The sequence below is a fragment of the Phacochoerus africanus genome, chromosome 2 (assembly GCF_016906955.1).
Source record: "Phacochoerus africanus isolate WHEZ1 chromosome 2, ROS_Pafr_v1, whole genome shotgun sequence".
NCBI lineage: Eukaryota > Metazoa > Chordata > Mammalia > Artiodactyla > Suidae > Phacochoerus > Phacochoerus africanus.
This window is the reverse complement of record NC_062545.1, coordinates 57579945-57593611: the sequence shown is the minus strand read 5'-3', so window position 1 is coordinate 57593611 and position 13667 is coordinate 57579945. Positions and strand designations below refer to the sequence as shown.

The 13667-nt window shown below is 45.1% G+C and overlaps 2 protein-coding genes across 5 annotated transcripts in view; both read left to right on the top strand.

Moving 5' to 3' along the window:
* Positions 1 to 3512, top strand: part of MDN1 (midasin AAA ATPase 1) — a 163380-nt gene extending 159868 nt beyond the window's left edge. For all 4 annotated transcript variants that reach the window (XM_047761094.1, XM_047761100.1, XM_047761085.1 and 1 more), the window contains 2 exons: positions 1105 to 1247; positions 2065 to 3512. In XM_047761094.1, coding sequence (XP_047617050.1) covers positions 1105 to 1247; positions 2065 to 2253 — 332 coding nt within the window. In that variant the 3' untranslated portion in view covers positions 2254 to 3512. The remainder of the gene's footprint in view (positions 1 to 1104; positions 1248 to 2064) is intronic.
* A 5394-nt stretch (positions 3513 to 8906) lies between these two features.
* Positions 8907 to 12102, top strand: LYRM2 (LYR motif containing 2). The gene is made up of 3 exons (XM_047761075.1): positions 8907 to 9006; positions 9663 to 9803; positions 11233 to 12102. The coding sequence occupies exons 1-3, from the start codon at positions 8962 to 8964 to the stop codon at positions 11311 to 11313; spliced, it is 267 nt and encodes an 88-aa protein (XP_047617031.1). The 5' UTR covers positions 8907 to 8961; the 3' UTR covers positions 11314 to 12102.
* Positions 12103 to 13667: the final 1565 nt, after the last annotated feature.

The following is a 13667-nucleotide window of genomic DNA, read 5'->3' as shown; positions in this document are numbered from 1 at the left end:
AGCAACTCAGGTGGCTGCTGTGGTGCGGGTTTGATCCCTGGACCAGGAACTTCACATGCTGTGGGTGCAGCCAAAAAAGTATCCTGTAATATTTTAACAACACAGGAAAACAGAGAAGGACATAATTTAAAAACCAGCTAGGAGTTCTTGTTGTGGCACAGCAGAAACAAATCTAAGAACCATGAGGTTGCGGGTTCAATCCCTGGCCTCAATCAGTGGATTAAGGATCTGGTGTTGCTGTGAGCTGTGGTGAAGGTCGCAGATGTGGCTCTGATCTGACATGGCTGTGGCTGACCCCTAGCTTGGGAACCTCCATGTGTCACGAGTGTAGCCCTAAAAAGCAAAAAACGAACAAACAAAAAAAATCAGCTGGTCCATCCACGAGTGATTTGGGGCTTGCTGCACACCAGTTCTTTAGCCCTTCCCCGGATCCTCAATCCTGCTAGTACCACAGGAAGGCCTCCTGTTGAGGCACATCCTCCACACCTCTCAACACCTGCTGATGTTTCCCTGACAGAGAAGACAGCCTGCCCTCCAGCCCTACAGTCTTTCACTGGAAACATATATAATGTGCTCAAGCTTTTAAAACATTTTTATTTGAATGGTCCTTTCTATTTAAGTGTTCATTTAAATGAGTCAATTTCAAGAAAAAACAAATTAGGTACAAGAAGTTGACAGAAATCTGCAGGTAATGGGCAGTGACAGAATTTTCTGATTTGGGCAATTTCTTCTGGTCTCCTCGGGACTGCTGTCAGTACTTTACGGCCATAAGCACGTGTTTTCATTCTCCCACGTTGCTCCACTGAGAAGCTGATCTAATGTGACATTCCCCGAAGCACTTCTCGGGAATTGCTTTACTGACAGAAGCTTTGACGGTCTTTTTTTTTAGCCTTGTCTCTGACTGGTATTCAAAGTAATAGATCTGATTGGAGGCCCCCTTTATTTGTGCCCAGAATTCATCAGTTTTATAGAGATATGTTTGGTTTTAATAGTACAGAGAAAGCAGGCACCAATTTGTCTCAGTGTAGGTAGATTGAGTTATTGTTGATAGTGGATCTTCCTTCTGTTCACTTCCTTCCTCTCTGGCCGGATGATCCACTACAGAAACTGCGCAGCTCCTCCTCGTGGTCTCTGACGGACGCGGCCTTTTCCTTGAGGGCAAAGACCGGGTCCTGGCAGCAGTTCAGGCCGCCCGGAACGCCAACATCTTCGTCATTTTTGTGGTGTTGGACAATCCCAGTTCACGGGTGAGTGGTTACTGAAAGCCACTTTTCTGGGGATAAAGTGGGGATTCCCTTCAAGCTGTTGTAAAAAAAAAAAAAAAAAAAATGCCCTGGGTCTCACTCAGCATCATAGCAAGAGCTCCTGTACATTCACGGCATCCTGAAAGGCAATCTCATGTAACTGCACGGTAACACCGAGATGCAGGGATCGTTATTCCCACTCTGCAGTGAGGACAGAAACAGAGGTTATGGCTGCGGCGTAGGAAGCCAGGATTCAGACTGGCTTTGAATCTGTCCTCCTGACCACTTTTTGTGCTGACCCATGCTCTGCCCAGTGTCACTGCAGGTAGTGCAGCCTTGAGGGCGGCCTATGTCCACTGGAAACGCAGACCAGCCCCTTCCCAGGTACTGGTGCCTCAGCAGCGCCCTGCTCAGAGGAGGAAGCATCAGTCACTAATGGGAAAGCGGTCCACAGGGTGCTTCTGTTCCAGGGGAAGCATTATCTCTGCAGGTTGCATTAAGGCCTAGATAGCAAATTGAAGATTTAACATGAATTACTCCAAATAGAGAATAGGAAACACCCTTGTAGGGAAATCAGGTTTGCTCCTCTACCCCTTTACCTCCCTTTCAGTGTCCATTCTCCTGGAAAGGGTTTTCAGAAAGCAGTCTGCCTCCTTAATGAGAGCTGTGAAAATTCTATTTTATTTTACTAAAGTAAAATAAAAGGTACTTTATATGCAAGTTGGACAAGAGGCCTAGAAAATTCCCATAAAAGAGATCATAAAAGAGCTAGTCAAGGACACTGATTTCATTTTTATTTCAAAATGTCTTCTGTTGCCAGGATTCAATCTTGGACATTAAGGTACCGATATTTAAAGGGCCTGGAGAGATGCCTGAAATTCGGTCTTACATGGAAGAGTTCCCATTCCCGTTCTACATAATTCTCCGAGACGTGAACGCGCTTCCCGAGACGCTCAGCGATGCACTCAGGCAGTGGTTTGAGCTGGTGACAGCCTCTGACCACCCATAGAACAGAACATGGTCCTAAGTGAGACTTGTAACTGTGCTCAGAGGTCACACTGCTTGCCAGGTGCTCCCATTTGGACAACTGTTTCTGAACTCCCAGCTCTAAACTGGTATTTTATCTTCAACCTGATTTATGAACATTCACCTAACAGCTTCTAAAAACTTTACCGCAGCGTACATTGTTTTCCAGTATGATCTCAGAGCCTAGAGGAAGCCAGTGCTCCCTTGCTATGCCCGGGCTCCAGTCATTGTAACAAACCTGGGACAGTGAAGTAGCAGCAGCGGCAGGTGCCTGGCCCGAGAGGAGGCTGCACCCCAGCCGTGGGGCCCAGCTGCCTGCCTTCCCTCATGGGGACCCTGGACACCACCCTGAAGAGATGCTGCAGGAGCACAGCACCAACCCAGTCCTCTGGACGAAGGACTAAAGGGAACTTGCCTTTTGACCCCACTCTGAGGGATCAAGGCAAGCTTGGCCTTGCCAAGCCCATATTATGCACCCAAAAGCTGTCAAGTGGCTGAGATGGCTGTTTTCCAGACTCTGAGTGTATTTTCTAACTGTATTGCTTGTGAAAGGAACTGCCTTTTTTTTGAGGGTAGGAGTGTGCTCATAAACTAACCCCATATCGTGGAAGCCCAGATCATCAGCAAATGATCCCTGGGCTGGGTACAAAGGAAGTGGCTTCTCAGTGTCCTCCACGTTTGCTGCTTCGGGAGACTATGCAATGATGGAAAGGTGATTTGCCCTGTTTATTTCATCCTCTCGGGGCCACCGTTCCTGTTGTTGTAGTAATTTAATTTATTTCTTTAGTTCATTTTTTTTCTTAACAGTTAAGAGGAAGAACCCTTCCTTACACTGCTTTCAAGCTGAACTGAGCCAATCTCATTCTGGAAAAGAAGTGCTGTATCCAGAAGAACTAAGCAGCTGCTGCTTTTTCCCAGTCAAAACACATCAATGGTTTTTAGGCAGTTTTTATTTGGCCAAAAGACAGTGCTTGAATACTTGAAACTGTGTGCTTTTATTTAAGTTCTGACTGTCCAAATGTTCTTTTGTAGACAACCTGCCATGATGCAATCGTCTGTCCCCAAGTCTGTTATCAAGTTACACTGTGAAGTGTGCCACCCTTTTGAGGTGGCTCTCAAGACACAGATTGCTTGTTGTTTAACCAAGTGTCCTAAGCATGTACCTGAAGTTATATCATTTTTTATTCTAAAAAGCTATGCAGCTTATACTCGGAAAATTATTAAAAAATATATCACTGTTGATGTAACTTGTGATCATTCTTAATGGAATACGACAGGAGTGGAAAAGGTGTGCTGGGGCCTTGTCAGCTGGAGCAGTCCGTTGGCTGTCACTAGTTTACGCTGTGTGTCATGACCCTGCAGCGTGTCTCTCCAGTCAGGGTTTCTTTTCTTTTTTTTTTGTCTTTTTGCCTTTTCTAGGGCCGCTCCAGCGGCATGTGGAGGGTCCCAGGCTAGGGGTCTAATCGGAGCTGTAGCCCCGGCCTACACCAGAGTCACAGCAACTCGGAATCCAAGCTGCATCTGCAACCTACACCACAGCTCAAGGCAACGCCGGATCGTTAACCCACCGAGCAAGGGCAGGGATCAAACCCGCAACCTCATGGTTCCTAGTCGGATTCGTTAACCACTGCGCCACGACAGGAACTCCAGGGTTTCTTTCTTGATTGTGTTTATCGTGTCTGTGGTGAGTGAGCCTTGGCATGCGGGCCTCATAGCAGCAAAAGGATTAGTTGGGGGAAGCATGATGGCTCGTGAAGATACTTCTTCAAGATGAAATCTTAGTGGAAGAGCATCATTGGCCAAAGCCCTCTGTAGGGCAGGAAGTTTAATCTTTCAGCAGGAGGCAACATTATGACTGTGATTCTGTCTATCACATCTACCTTTGATTGACAGGACCAGCTAGGCTGAAGCTTCCCCAGTGGTGAACCAACAGAGTGATTTCCTTGGCCCTGGGATAACTCATAGGGTCTGGAACAGAAGTATTCCAGTAAGCAGGTTACCCAGGGGTGCCATTTTCAGTTTGTGCTGTAATGGAAAAAGGGGTTGGGAAGCACAGGAGACCTGTCAATAACTGATGGTGTTGGGCAGGAGGTGTGACATGCCTGAGTCACTACTGCCACTAGGCTTGCTAGCTCACACTCTCACTTGGAGCTCTGCCTTTACCTTTTGCCTTACCTTCCTCTCCAGCTCCATCCAAACCCTAATCTCGTCTGGCTCTGCCTTTACCTTTTGCCTTACCTTCCTCTCCAGCTCCATCCAAACCCTAATCTCGTCTGGTCTAACTTTTGGACGTCTATCTTATCCTGTCTTCCTTTCTGCTTTCCTCTGACGGCACTGCAGCTGGAGCTGCACACCTGAAGCATGTGGAAATTCTTGGGCCAAGGATTGAACCTGTACCACCAGTGACCTGAGCCACTGTAGTGACGACCCTGGGTCCTTAACCCACTGAGCCACTCTTAAATGTAGAGCCTGAATTACTAATCACTTTGCTAGCTTCACTGCATCATATACAACATCCAAAGAGATCTTTTAAAATTCCAGTGAAGAAGGTACCACTCGTGCTTCTTAGCATGACCTGGCTCCCTCATCCCTTCTCTCCCAGCATCCCCACAACATTATTGGATCTGGTCACAGCAAACCACATAGGCCAAGGAATCTGCCAGTGTTCACCTCATTCAGATAAGCCCTCCATGGGAAGAATGAGCTCCCATGGCATGGGCCCTGACATCATCTAGAATAGTACACTGGACTTACACCTTCCTGCCCAAGGAGTATGAGTGAGAATGGGGCATGCATGAATCATAACAGTATTACCAGTGTTTAGCATGAGAGTGTTTCTGGATGGGAAGAAGAAATAGTATAAGAACATCTACAGTTCCTGCTGTGGTACAGTGGGGTACAGATTTGGCATTGCCACAGTGGTGGCTTGGATTCAGTCCCTGGCTTGGGAACTTGCATATGCTGCAGATGCAGCAGCAAAAAAAAAAAAAAAAAATCCATTCCCACATTAATTTATAGATTCAATACAATCATAATTTCAATAATTACACTAAGATAATTTAGAGGGAAAGGACATAAAACATTTCTAAAAGTCATACGGAACACAGAAGATTCTTACACGACAGGAGTATTCCTGCCAGATAATAAACATACAACAACAAAAAAGACCCAGGTGAAATAATCCTGAGGATTTTGCCATGAGCATCACAAAGCCCGGGAAGATGAAGTAAGTAATTACTGATGTTGAAGTGATAGGTTTTTTTGTTTTGGGGTGGTGTGTGTGTGTGTGTGCGCGCTGTTTTGGGGTGGTGTATGTGGGTGTGTGTGCGCTTTTTAGGGCAGCACCCATAGCACATGGAAGTTCCTAGGGTAGGGGTCGAATCAGAGCTACACCTACCGGCCTACACAACAGCCACAGCCATGCTGGATCTGAGCCATGTCTGCAACCTATATCACAGTTCCGGCATCACCAGATCCTTAACCCACTGAGTAAGGCCAGGGATCGAACCCACATCCTCAGGGATACTAGTCAGATTTGTTTCCCCTATGCCACAACAGGAACTCCTAAAGTGATAGTTTATAGCTGGAAAGAATTTACACCCCCATCATGCTATAAATTATAGAGGGAATAAATATTTTAAACATTAATGATGAAAAATTTAAAAATCACGAAGCTCTAAAAAACCAAAGCTCTGAAGGAGATAAAAGTGAAAAGCCTCAAAAGAATGTAAAACACACATGACTATAGAGATGTAAAGCTATATAAAGAACAGGATCAAAATATGGCAAACAGGCCATAGAAAATCAGAATAAAAGTCTGGATCGTCATAAATGGACCAATTCACAAAATAAGTGTAAAAGTGGCAAGGGATATTTAACTTCATAGAAAAGTCAATAAATTGCTAATTACTACACAAGTTTCAAAAAGTGGCCACTGGATTAGCATCATTTACACAGTGCCTGGTAATGTTGAGAATAATCGTAAGTGTGCCTATGTGTACCAGATCCCGATTACAGCTTTACAGATGAGAAAACAGGCGGCAAGAAATGTGAAGTAGCCAGGAGAAAACAACTAGGAAAAGGGAGCTCCAAGGATTCCAAGTGAGGCAATCAAGTAAAAGTTCAGTCAACAGGTAATTGAACATTTTTGGCTACCTATGTTAGGGAGGATAGGATAGAGACTCGGACCCAGGTGCCCCAAAACAGGCCACCAAACAATGAAGACACATGCAGTATCAGAGTTAGGCTCCTCGGAGCACTTCCCTATTACCTTTTTCCCAAGCAACCCAGTCAGAGGATCAAAACAACACATGGTGCAGGGGGGTTGGACAGGAAATTAGTGGGCGTGGGGCAAGAGAATAGGGGTCCCCAAACAGGTCCAGGATGGATATAAAGAAAGACCCAGCTGCAGCCAGGGCCAGTATCTACCCCAGTAAGACTGCTCTCTCTGGGGACACAGATGAAACTTGGTATAAATTGCTACCTGGATTGTGATCAAGATTTCAACATCCAAGGAGTTCCTGTCAATGAATCCGACTAGGAACCATGAGGTTGAGGGTTTGGTCCCTGGAAATGAATCCGACTAGGAACCATGAGGTTGAGGGTTTGGTCCCTGGAAAGGAATCCGACTAGGAACCATGAGGTTGAGGGTTTGGTCCCTGGCCTTGCTCGGTGGGTTAAGGATCTAGCGTTGCTGTGGCTCTGGCATAGGCTGGCAGCTGTGGCTCCAATTAAGACTCCTAGCCTGGGAACCAACATATGCCACGTGTGGGGCCCTAAAAAGACCAAAAAAAAAAAGTGTTTTTCGCTGGGGACAACGGACCAGAGCCCAGGTTAGAGCTGTCACAATGCTGTTTTAGGTTAGAGGGGAAATTCCCTTCCCTTTGACCCAGAACCACTCCCATCCTGGGCTGATCGAGACCACTTGCCTCCATCCCTGCGTGGCAAGACCACTGGGACTATCCCCACACTGATGTAGCACCTCCTGTCAGACACCCTGCTTCCATCCTTGTGCGATGAAGCCTGGCACCTCTAGAGCACTTCTCGGCCTGCACCTCCAAATCCATGTGTGTAGGCAAGGACCTAAAGAGAGTGCAGAGCAGAGAAACCTGACGTATGTATATATTTTCCCCACAGCTGCACCCAGTGGGATATGCAATTTCCAGGCCAGGGATTAGATTCAAGCCACAGCTGAGACTCCATCACAGCTGCAGCAATGCCAGATCCTTAACCCACTTGTGCTGGGCTGAGGATCAAACCCATGGCACCACAGCAACCAGAGCAGCTGAAGTAGGATTCCTAATCCACTCATTGTGCCACAGAGAGAACTCCCTGTATTTTAAGTAGGAACAATTCCATTTTATTTTTATATTTTTGGAGTTTTTAGAGCTGCATCCCTGACATACAGAGGTTCTCAGGCTAGGGGTTGAACTGGAGCTGCAGCTGCTGGCCTGCACCACAGCCACAGCAACCCCAGATCCGAACCATCTCTGCGACTTACACCACAGCTCACGGCAAGGCCAGATCCTTAACCCACTGAGCAAGGCCAGGGATTGAATTGCAGCCACGTGGATACCAGTATGGTTACTGCTGAACCAAAATGGGAATTCCATAATTCTATTTTTAAAAGTAGGAAGGATTCACTAACCCCACTTGCAGGTAATATAACCTAAGAGTCTATGGAGTGTGCTGAGGGGAGGCTAAAACAAGTACAGGGAAATAAAATCTTAAGGTATATGGTTATTCAGTTCCTTGTTATTTGGGATACAAAAATTCATAAAACTGCAATGAGGCAAGCATTTTTTTTTGGTCTTTTTGCCTTTTCTAGGGCCACTTCCTATGGCATATGGAGGTTCCCAGGCTAGGGGTCTAATCGGAACTGTAGCCACCAGCCTATGCCAGGGCCACAGTTCACGGCAATGCCGGATCATTAACCCGCTGAGTAATGGCAGGGATCGAACCCGCAACCTCATGGTTCCCAGTCGGATTCGTTAATCACTGCGCCACGACCGGAACTCCTGGGGCAAGCATGTAAAGACTTGTTAACTAATTACTATCACTACGACTACAGTGCCCAGAAAAAGGCTCGAAAAAGAACAGGATGAAAACTAGAAAAAAGAGCAAGACGCTAAATTTAAGAGAAATTGGTATTTTAAATTTTACTGTATATATATATTTTTTTATTTTTTACTTTTTGCTTTTTAGGGCTACACCTGCAGCATATGGAAGTTCCCAGACTAGGGGTCAAATCGGAGCTACAACTGCCAGCCTATGCCACAGCTACAGTAACGCGGGATCCAAGCGGGGTCTGCAACCCACATCACAGTTTACGGCTTAGTATTCTAAATTATACATACTAAATCTTAAAAGGAATACACTCGTTTCTCCCCTCACTTCCCAAAACCTTAACTTAAATGAAACTTCTTAACCACATGCCAGGATCTGTGCTAAATACCTTGCTACTATTTCATTCTCACAACAATCTGAAAAAACTGTTGTTTCACGGATGAGAAAACTTGGCTGATAACTACTTGACTACAAACCCTTGGCCTTCAGAGAGACCGCGGGGCTCTCCAGGCCTAGGCACAAGCTGCAGGCCGTCTCCCAGGAAACCGAGCTCACCCCGCCCCCTCACTGCCTCACTTCCGCTCCTGCGCGCTGGGGCCCTGGACAACCAAGCTGACTGGAGGACATGGCCACTTCTCGCTTACCCCCAGCGACGCTAACGCTAAAACAGGTACCAGCTGTTCTCGCTGGCCTCTTAGGGCAGCTTTCCGGGGAGCCGAGCTAAGCTCGATTCTGCCCGCTCCCAGAAGCCAGTCTAAAGAGTTGGCCTCTGGACGACCAGGCGGGTGACCCTAGCGCGCCGCACTCTGATTGGCACGGGCATGGGGGCGGGGCCTCGCGCCGCGCAGCCAACAGGAAGCGCAGGGGGGCGGGGCGGCCCTTCAGTCCCTGATTTGGGAGGCCGGTCCGGCTCTTTGTGTTTCTGTGCCCCGACACCTCAGCTGCCCATCGGACACGGTAGAGACTATTCTGCCTGTTCTGAGCTTTGGGAAGGAGCAGATGCGGTTACCAAGGGATTTTAACTACTTCCTTAATTTAGGAAAATTTTTCTTGCAGTGGTTACAGTTTCTAGGAGACTGGTAGCCCTTTTCTGCCCGGTGGGCAGCTTTCGAGGTTAAGGGTTCTTATGTTTGACAAAGGAGCAAGCAAACAGACCAGATAAACTTACTGCTGCTGTTTTCTTAAAGGGGGGGGGGAGGTGTTTTTCTTTGCCCCTTTTAAAACTGAGGACCAAAGCGAAGTCATCCAGTAAGTTTGGTTTGCTAAAGTAAAGCCCTCGGCTGTGGACGGTGCAGCTCTAATTGCCATTTCTACTCTCCTGACCAGTTCATGAGAAGGCAGCAAGTTCTCCTCCTCTACAGAAGGATTTTGCAAGCAATTCGGCAAGTTCCAAATGATTCTGATCGCAGATACCTGAAGGACTGGGCAAGGGAAGAATTCAAAAGAAACAAAAATGCCACCGAAGAGGTGAGACCAAGATGATAGTGAGGGAGGGCCCTGGCCCTTTTGTATTGATTAGTGAGTTTTTTTAAAAAAAAAAAAGTTTAGTAGATATCTTGGACTTTATCACTGAGATGGTGTATCTTGATTATTGTTCTTAATATTACTGATTTTTCACTTTCTTAAAAGAAATTTTAACTTTTACAAACTTTGCTGAATCTACACTCCACAGTATCATCACCCGACTTTTCTGGTAAACTAACTGCACACACACAGGAAAAGATAAAAATTAGAGCATGATGATTTGGGAAGTACATCAGGGGTGTATGAAGGAACGGCACACCTGTGAACTGAAGTTTGGCGCTTGCCGTCAGCCTCTACATGGATTAAATTATGCAGCTGCCAACCCATAGTACTCTGAGTGGAGCTCAGGGTGAAAATCAGGAGTGAAGCACTCTGTGCTCTGGGAAAACTGGAAAACAGGTCTTCAGATAGATATTTTTTGAAGATTTTATGTGCCCAATTCTTGCATCTCCTCATATATAGAAAAACACTAGGAGTTCCTGTCGTTCCTGTCGAATCCGACTAGGAACAATGAGGTTTCAGGTTGGATCCCTGGCCTCACTCAGTGGGTTAAGGATCCAGCACTGCCGTGAGCTGTGGCGTCGGTCGAAGATATGGCTTGGATCCTGCATTGCTGTGGCTGTGGTGTAGGCCGTAGGCTACAGCCCCAGTTAGACCCCTAGCCTGGGAACTCCATATGCTGCAGGTGTGGCCCTAAAAAAGCCAAAAAGAAAAACACCAAAATCCTTCATGGTGATGTCTGCTCCTTGTGACTAGTAGTAACCTTCAGGAGATCAGCAACACAGTTTTGTAAACTGTCTGCATGGCTGCATTCACCTCCCCCTCACCTATATCATATCCCTTTCCTCTATGGGCAGTATTTCAGAGCCATATGAAATATCACTCCCTGGCTGTAATTAGGCATAAAGCAAATAATGTCATGGTCATCTTCGAATGCAGTCACCTCCAAGGGTGAGAGCTGGTGAGTCCTGAAGGCTGTGAAAACTCAGGATACTGGTCTGGATAGCAAAGGTGCATATCAAAGGAATGATTTCAGTGAGCCCAGGCCTCTTTTGTTCCTGTAACCTGCCTTTTTGTTGTAAATAGTCCTACATATCCTAGCTCCTCCCTCAACTCCTAGGAGTGGTTTCTTTGGGCTACCTGAGAGGCTGTCTCCCAGGCTTAAGTTCTAATTTTGCCCCTAAATAAAACCTAACTCTCAACTTTTGGGTTGTGCATTTTTTAAGTCAACACATCTAATTGGTAGCTTTTGACTCTAATATGCATCAGTTCCAATTCTCAGTATTGGTTCTTGATTTGAACCAGTAAAATGGTAGAGCTGTACCTTGTTTAACCAATTAAAACAGTGACCAGATTTCACTTTCTCCTACAGGATACAATCCGGATGATGATTACTCAAGGCAATATGCAGCTCAAGGAGTTAGAAAAAACACTTGCCTTAGCCAGATCTTAACTACAACATTATTCTGAAAGATTTTGAAAGTTTCCATGTATTTAGTTGAGCTGAAGTTCAACAATGGGCAGCCCCAAATCAAGTGAAACTGTATGTAAAGCCTCTTGGCAGGATCTCAGAACATGGAGAATGGCAGTTCACAGAGAGTCAAGAAAAGTACGTCAGAGCAATTGCCTCAGCACTGGAAAACTTACCTGTGTTTTGAAAATGTTTTTGGATGGGTCAGCAGTTTTTGTAAGAAGCAAAAATCAGTCTGATAGATGGTCAGCACATAAAAAGATGTTCAGCAGCATTAATCATCAGGGAAATGCAAATAAAAACCACCCAGAGATACTATTCACATCCACTAGAATGGCTGTAATTAAAAAGGGAGAAAATTGGAAATGTTGGTGAAGAACCTGGAACCCTTTTACGTAAAAATTGCTGGTGGGACGATAAAATTGTGCAGTCTCTTTGGAAAACAGACTGAGTTGCCCAAAAGAGTAAATAGCATTATTCATGACAGCCAAAAAGTAGACAGTTCAAGTGCTCATTAGTTGATTTAATGGTTAAGTAAAACCTGGTATACCCATACAATAATTATTTAGCAAACAAAAAGGAATGAAGTATTGATACATGCTACATCTGGATAAATCTTGAAAACATTATTAAGAGGCCAGTCACAAAAGATCATATATTATGATTCCATTTATGTGAATGTACAACTCTTGAGTATACAAAACCACCGAATTACACATTTTATATGTATGGTATATGAATTGTATCTCAATAAAGCTGTTTTTCCCCCGATTTTTTCTTTTTGAGCTATAGTTGATATATAACATTGTGTAGTAAAGCTGTTTGAGAGAGTTCCCATTGTGGCTCAGCAGTGATGAATCCGACTAGGATCCATGAGAAGGCGGGTTCCATTCCTGGTCTCGCTCGGGGGTTAAGGATCCGGCGTTGCCATGAGCTGTGGTGTGGGTCACAGAGGCAGCTTGGATCTGGCATTGATGTGGCTGTGGTGTAGGCCAGCAGATCTAGCTCCGATTCAACCCCTAGACTGGGAACTTCCATATGCCACACATGTGGCCCTAAAAAGCATAGAAAAAAGAAAAATCTGTGTGAGATTCAGGGCTGGAGACATACTGACCTCAGGAGACACCCGGAGCTTTCCTGGAAAGTCCTTCTGCGTTACCCCTTAGGGTAGTCGAGGCATGTTCTTCAGACGCATCATAAGATACTCAGAAAACTCTCCGAAAAGATCACCAGTAGACATCTAGAACTTCATTGGAAAGAGAGGAGAAAGAGAAGCTTAACACATTGAAGTGCTTACCAAGAAGAAGACATAACTTCTGGATGAAACTAGGCAGTTACCTTAACATCCAGGGGGAAAGGAAAATAAATCATTAAGCTCCTCAGTGCCTTAGGTTCTCCAGTTGACAGGAAGAAAAAGAATCTGATGAATAAGTTGACTTCAGGACACTTTTGAAAGAGACCAAACGTGTAACAGTTAATTTGGTGAAAAGTGTAAGCTTGTGGAAGAGGCTGGGGTTGGCAGACAGAACAGATCTAAAAAGGTAATCCAAGATTCTGACCAGCATCTGAAGGATGTAGAAAAACTTTTGCAGGATCAGTGGTATCTAGCATTGGGCCCCGTGCCATTGGAGAGGCATGAACTGATGGTGGCATGTCAATGACCTGCATTCCAGGGCCCACCTTTGCCTCCCACAGCCTCAGCGCTCACAGATAAAATTATTCTGAATACGCTGCCACAGGGGAATGTACTCATTTCAAATGCTTGCATGAGCCAACTTTGAGGTTTTTATATAGATGTACATTAGTCAAGCCATCTGATGAACAGAAGGAAAAGCATTTGTGAACAATTTCTGAACAGAGAACAACTTCAGAAATATTTATTCTTTGTGAGGCATGACTAACATACATAGTCAAGTTCAGGCTGTTGCTAGTAAATCTAAACTCTTAGAGCTAAAACCCATCCTTTTATGAAGTGTGGCAGTCAGTGACTTCGATGTTCTTCCTAGCAGTGGTGTATGTGGAAGACGTAACAGCCTTTGTGGTTTGTATTTGCAAGAATCAAATACCACAGACTCCTGCAGATACCAATTTGGGGTTTTGTTTTTGATTTTGCCTCTTAAGTGGGTAAAACACTAAAAATTGAATTTTTATCTTCCAAAGGCCAAGGTTTTTCTCATGGACAAGCTTTTCCCTTCATCTTTGTTGATTTTATTGTTCAATTAACATCTTCAATTATCTCTTCTGAATTATAGGGCAAAGCTGTTGTTTAGCTCAAGAGAAAATTTATTTAGCAATTTCTTCTCACACATGGAACCATGGTCATGAACTAATAAGAT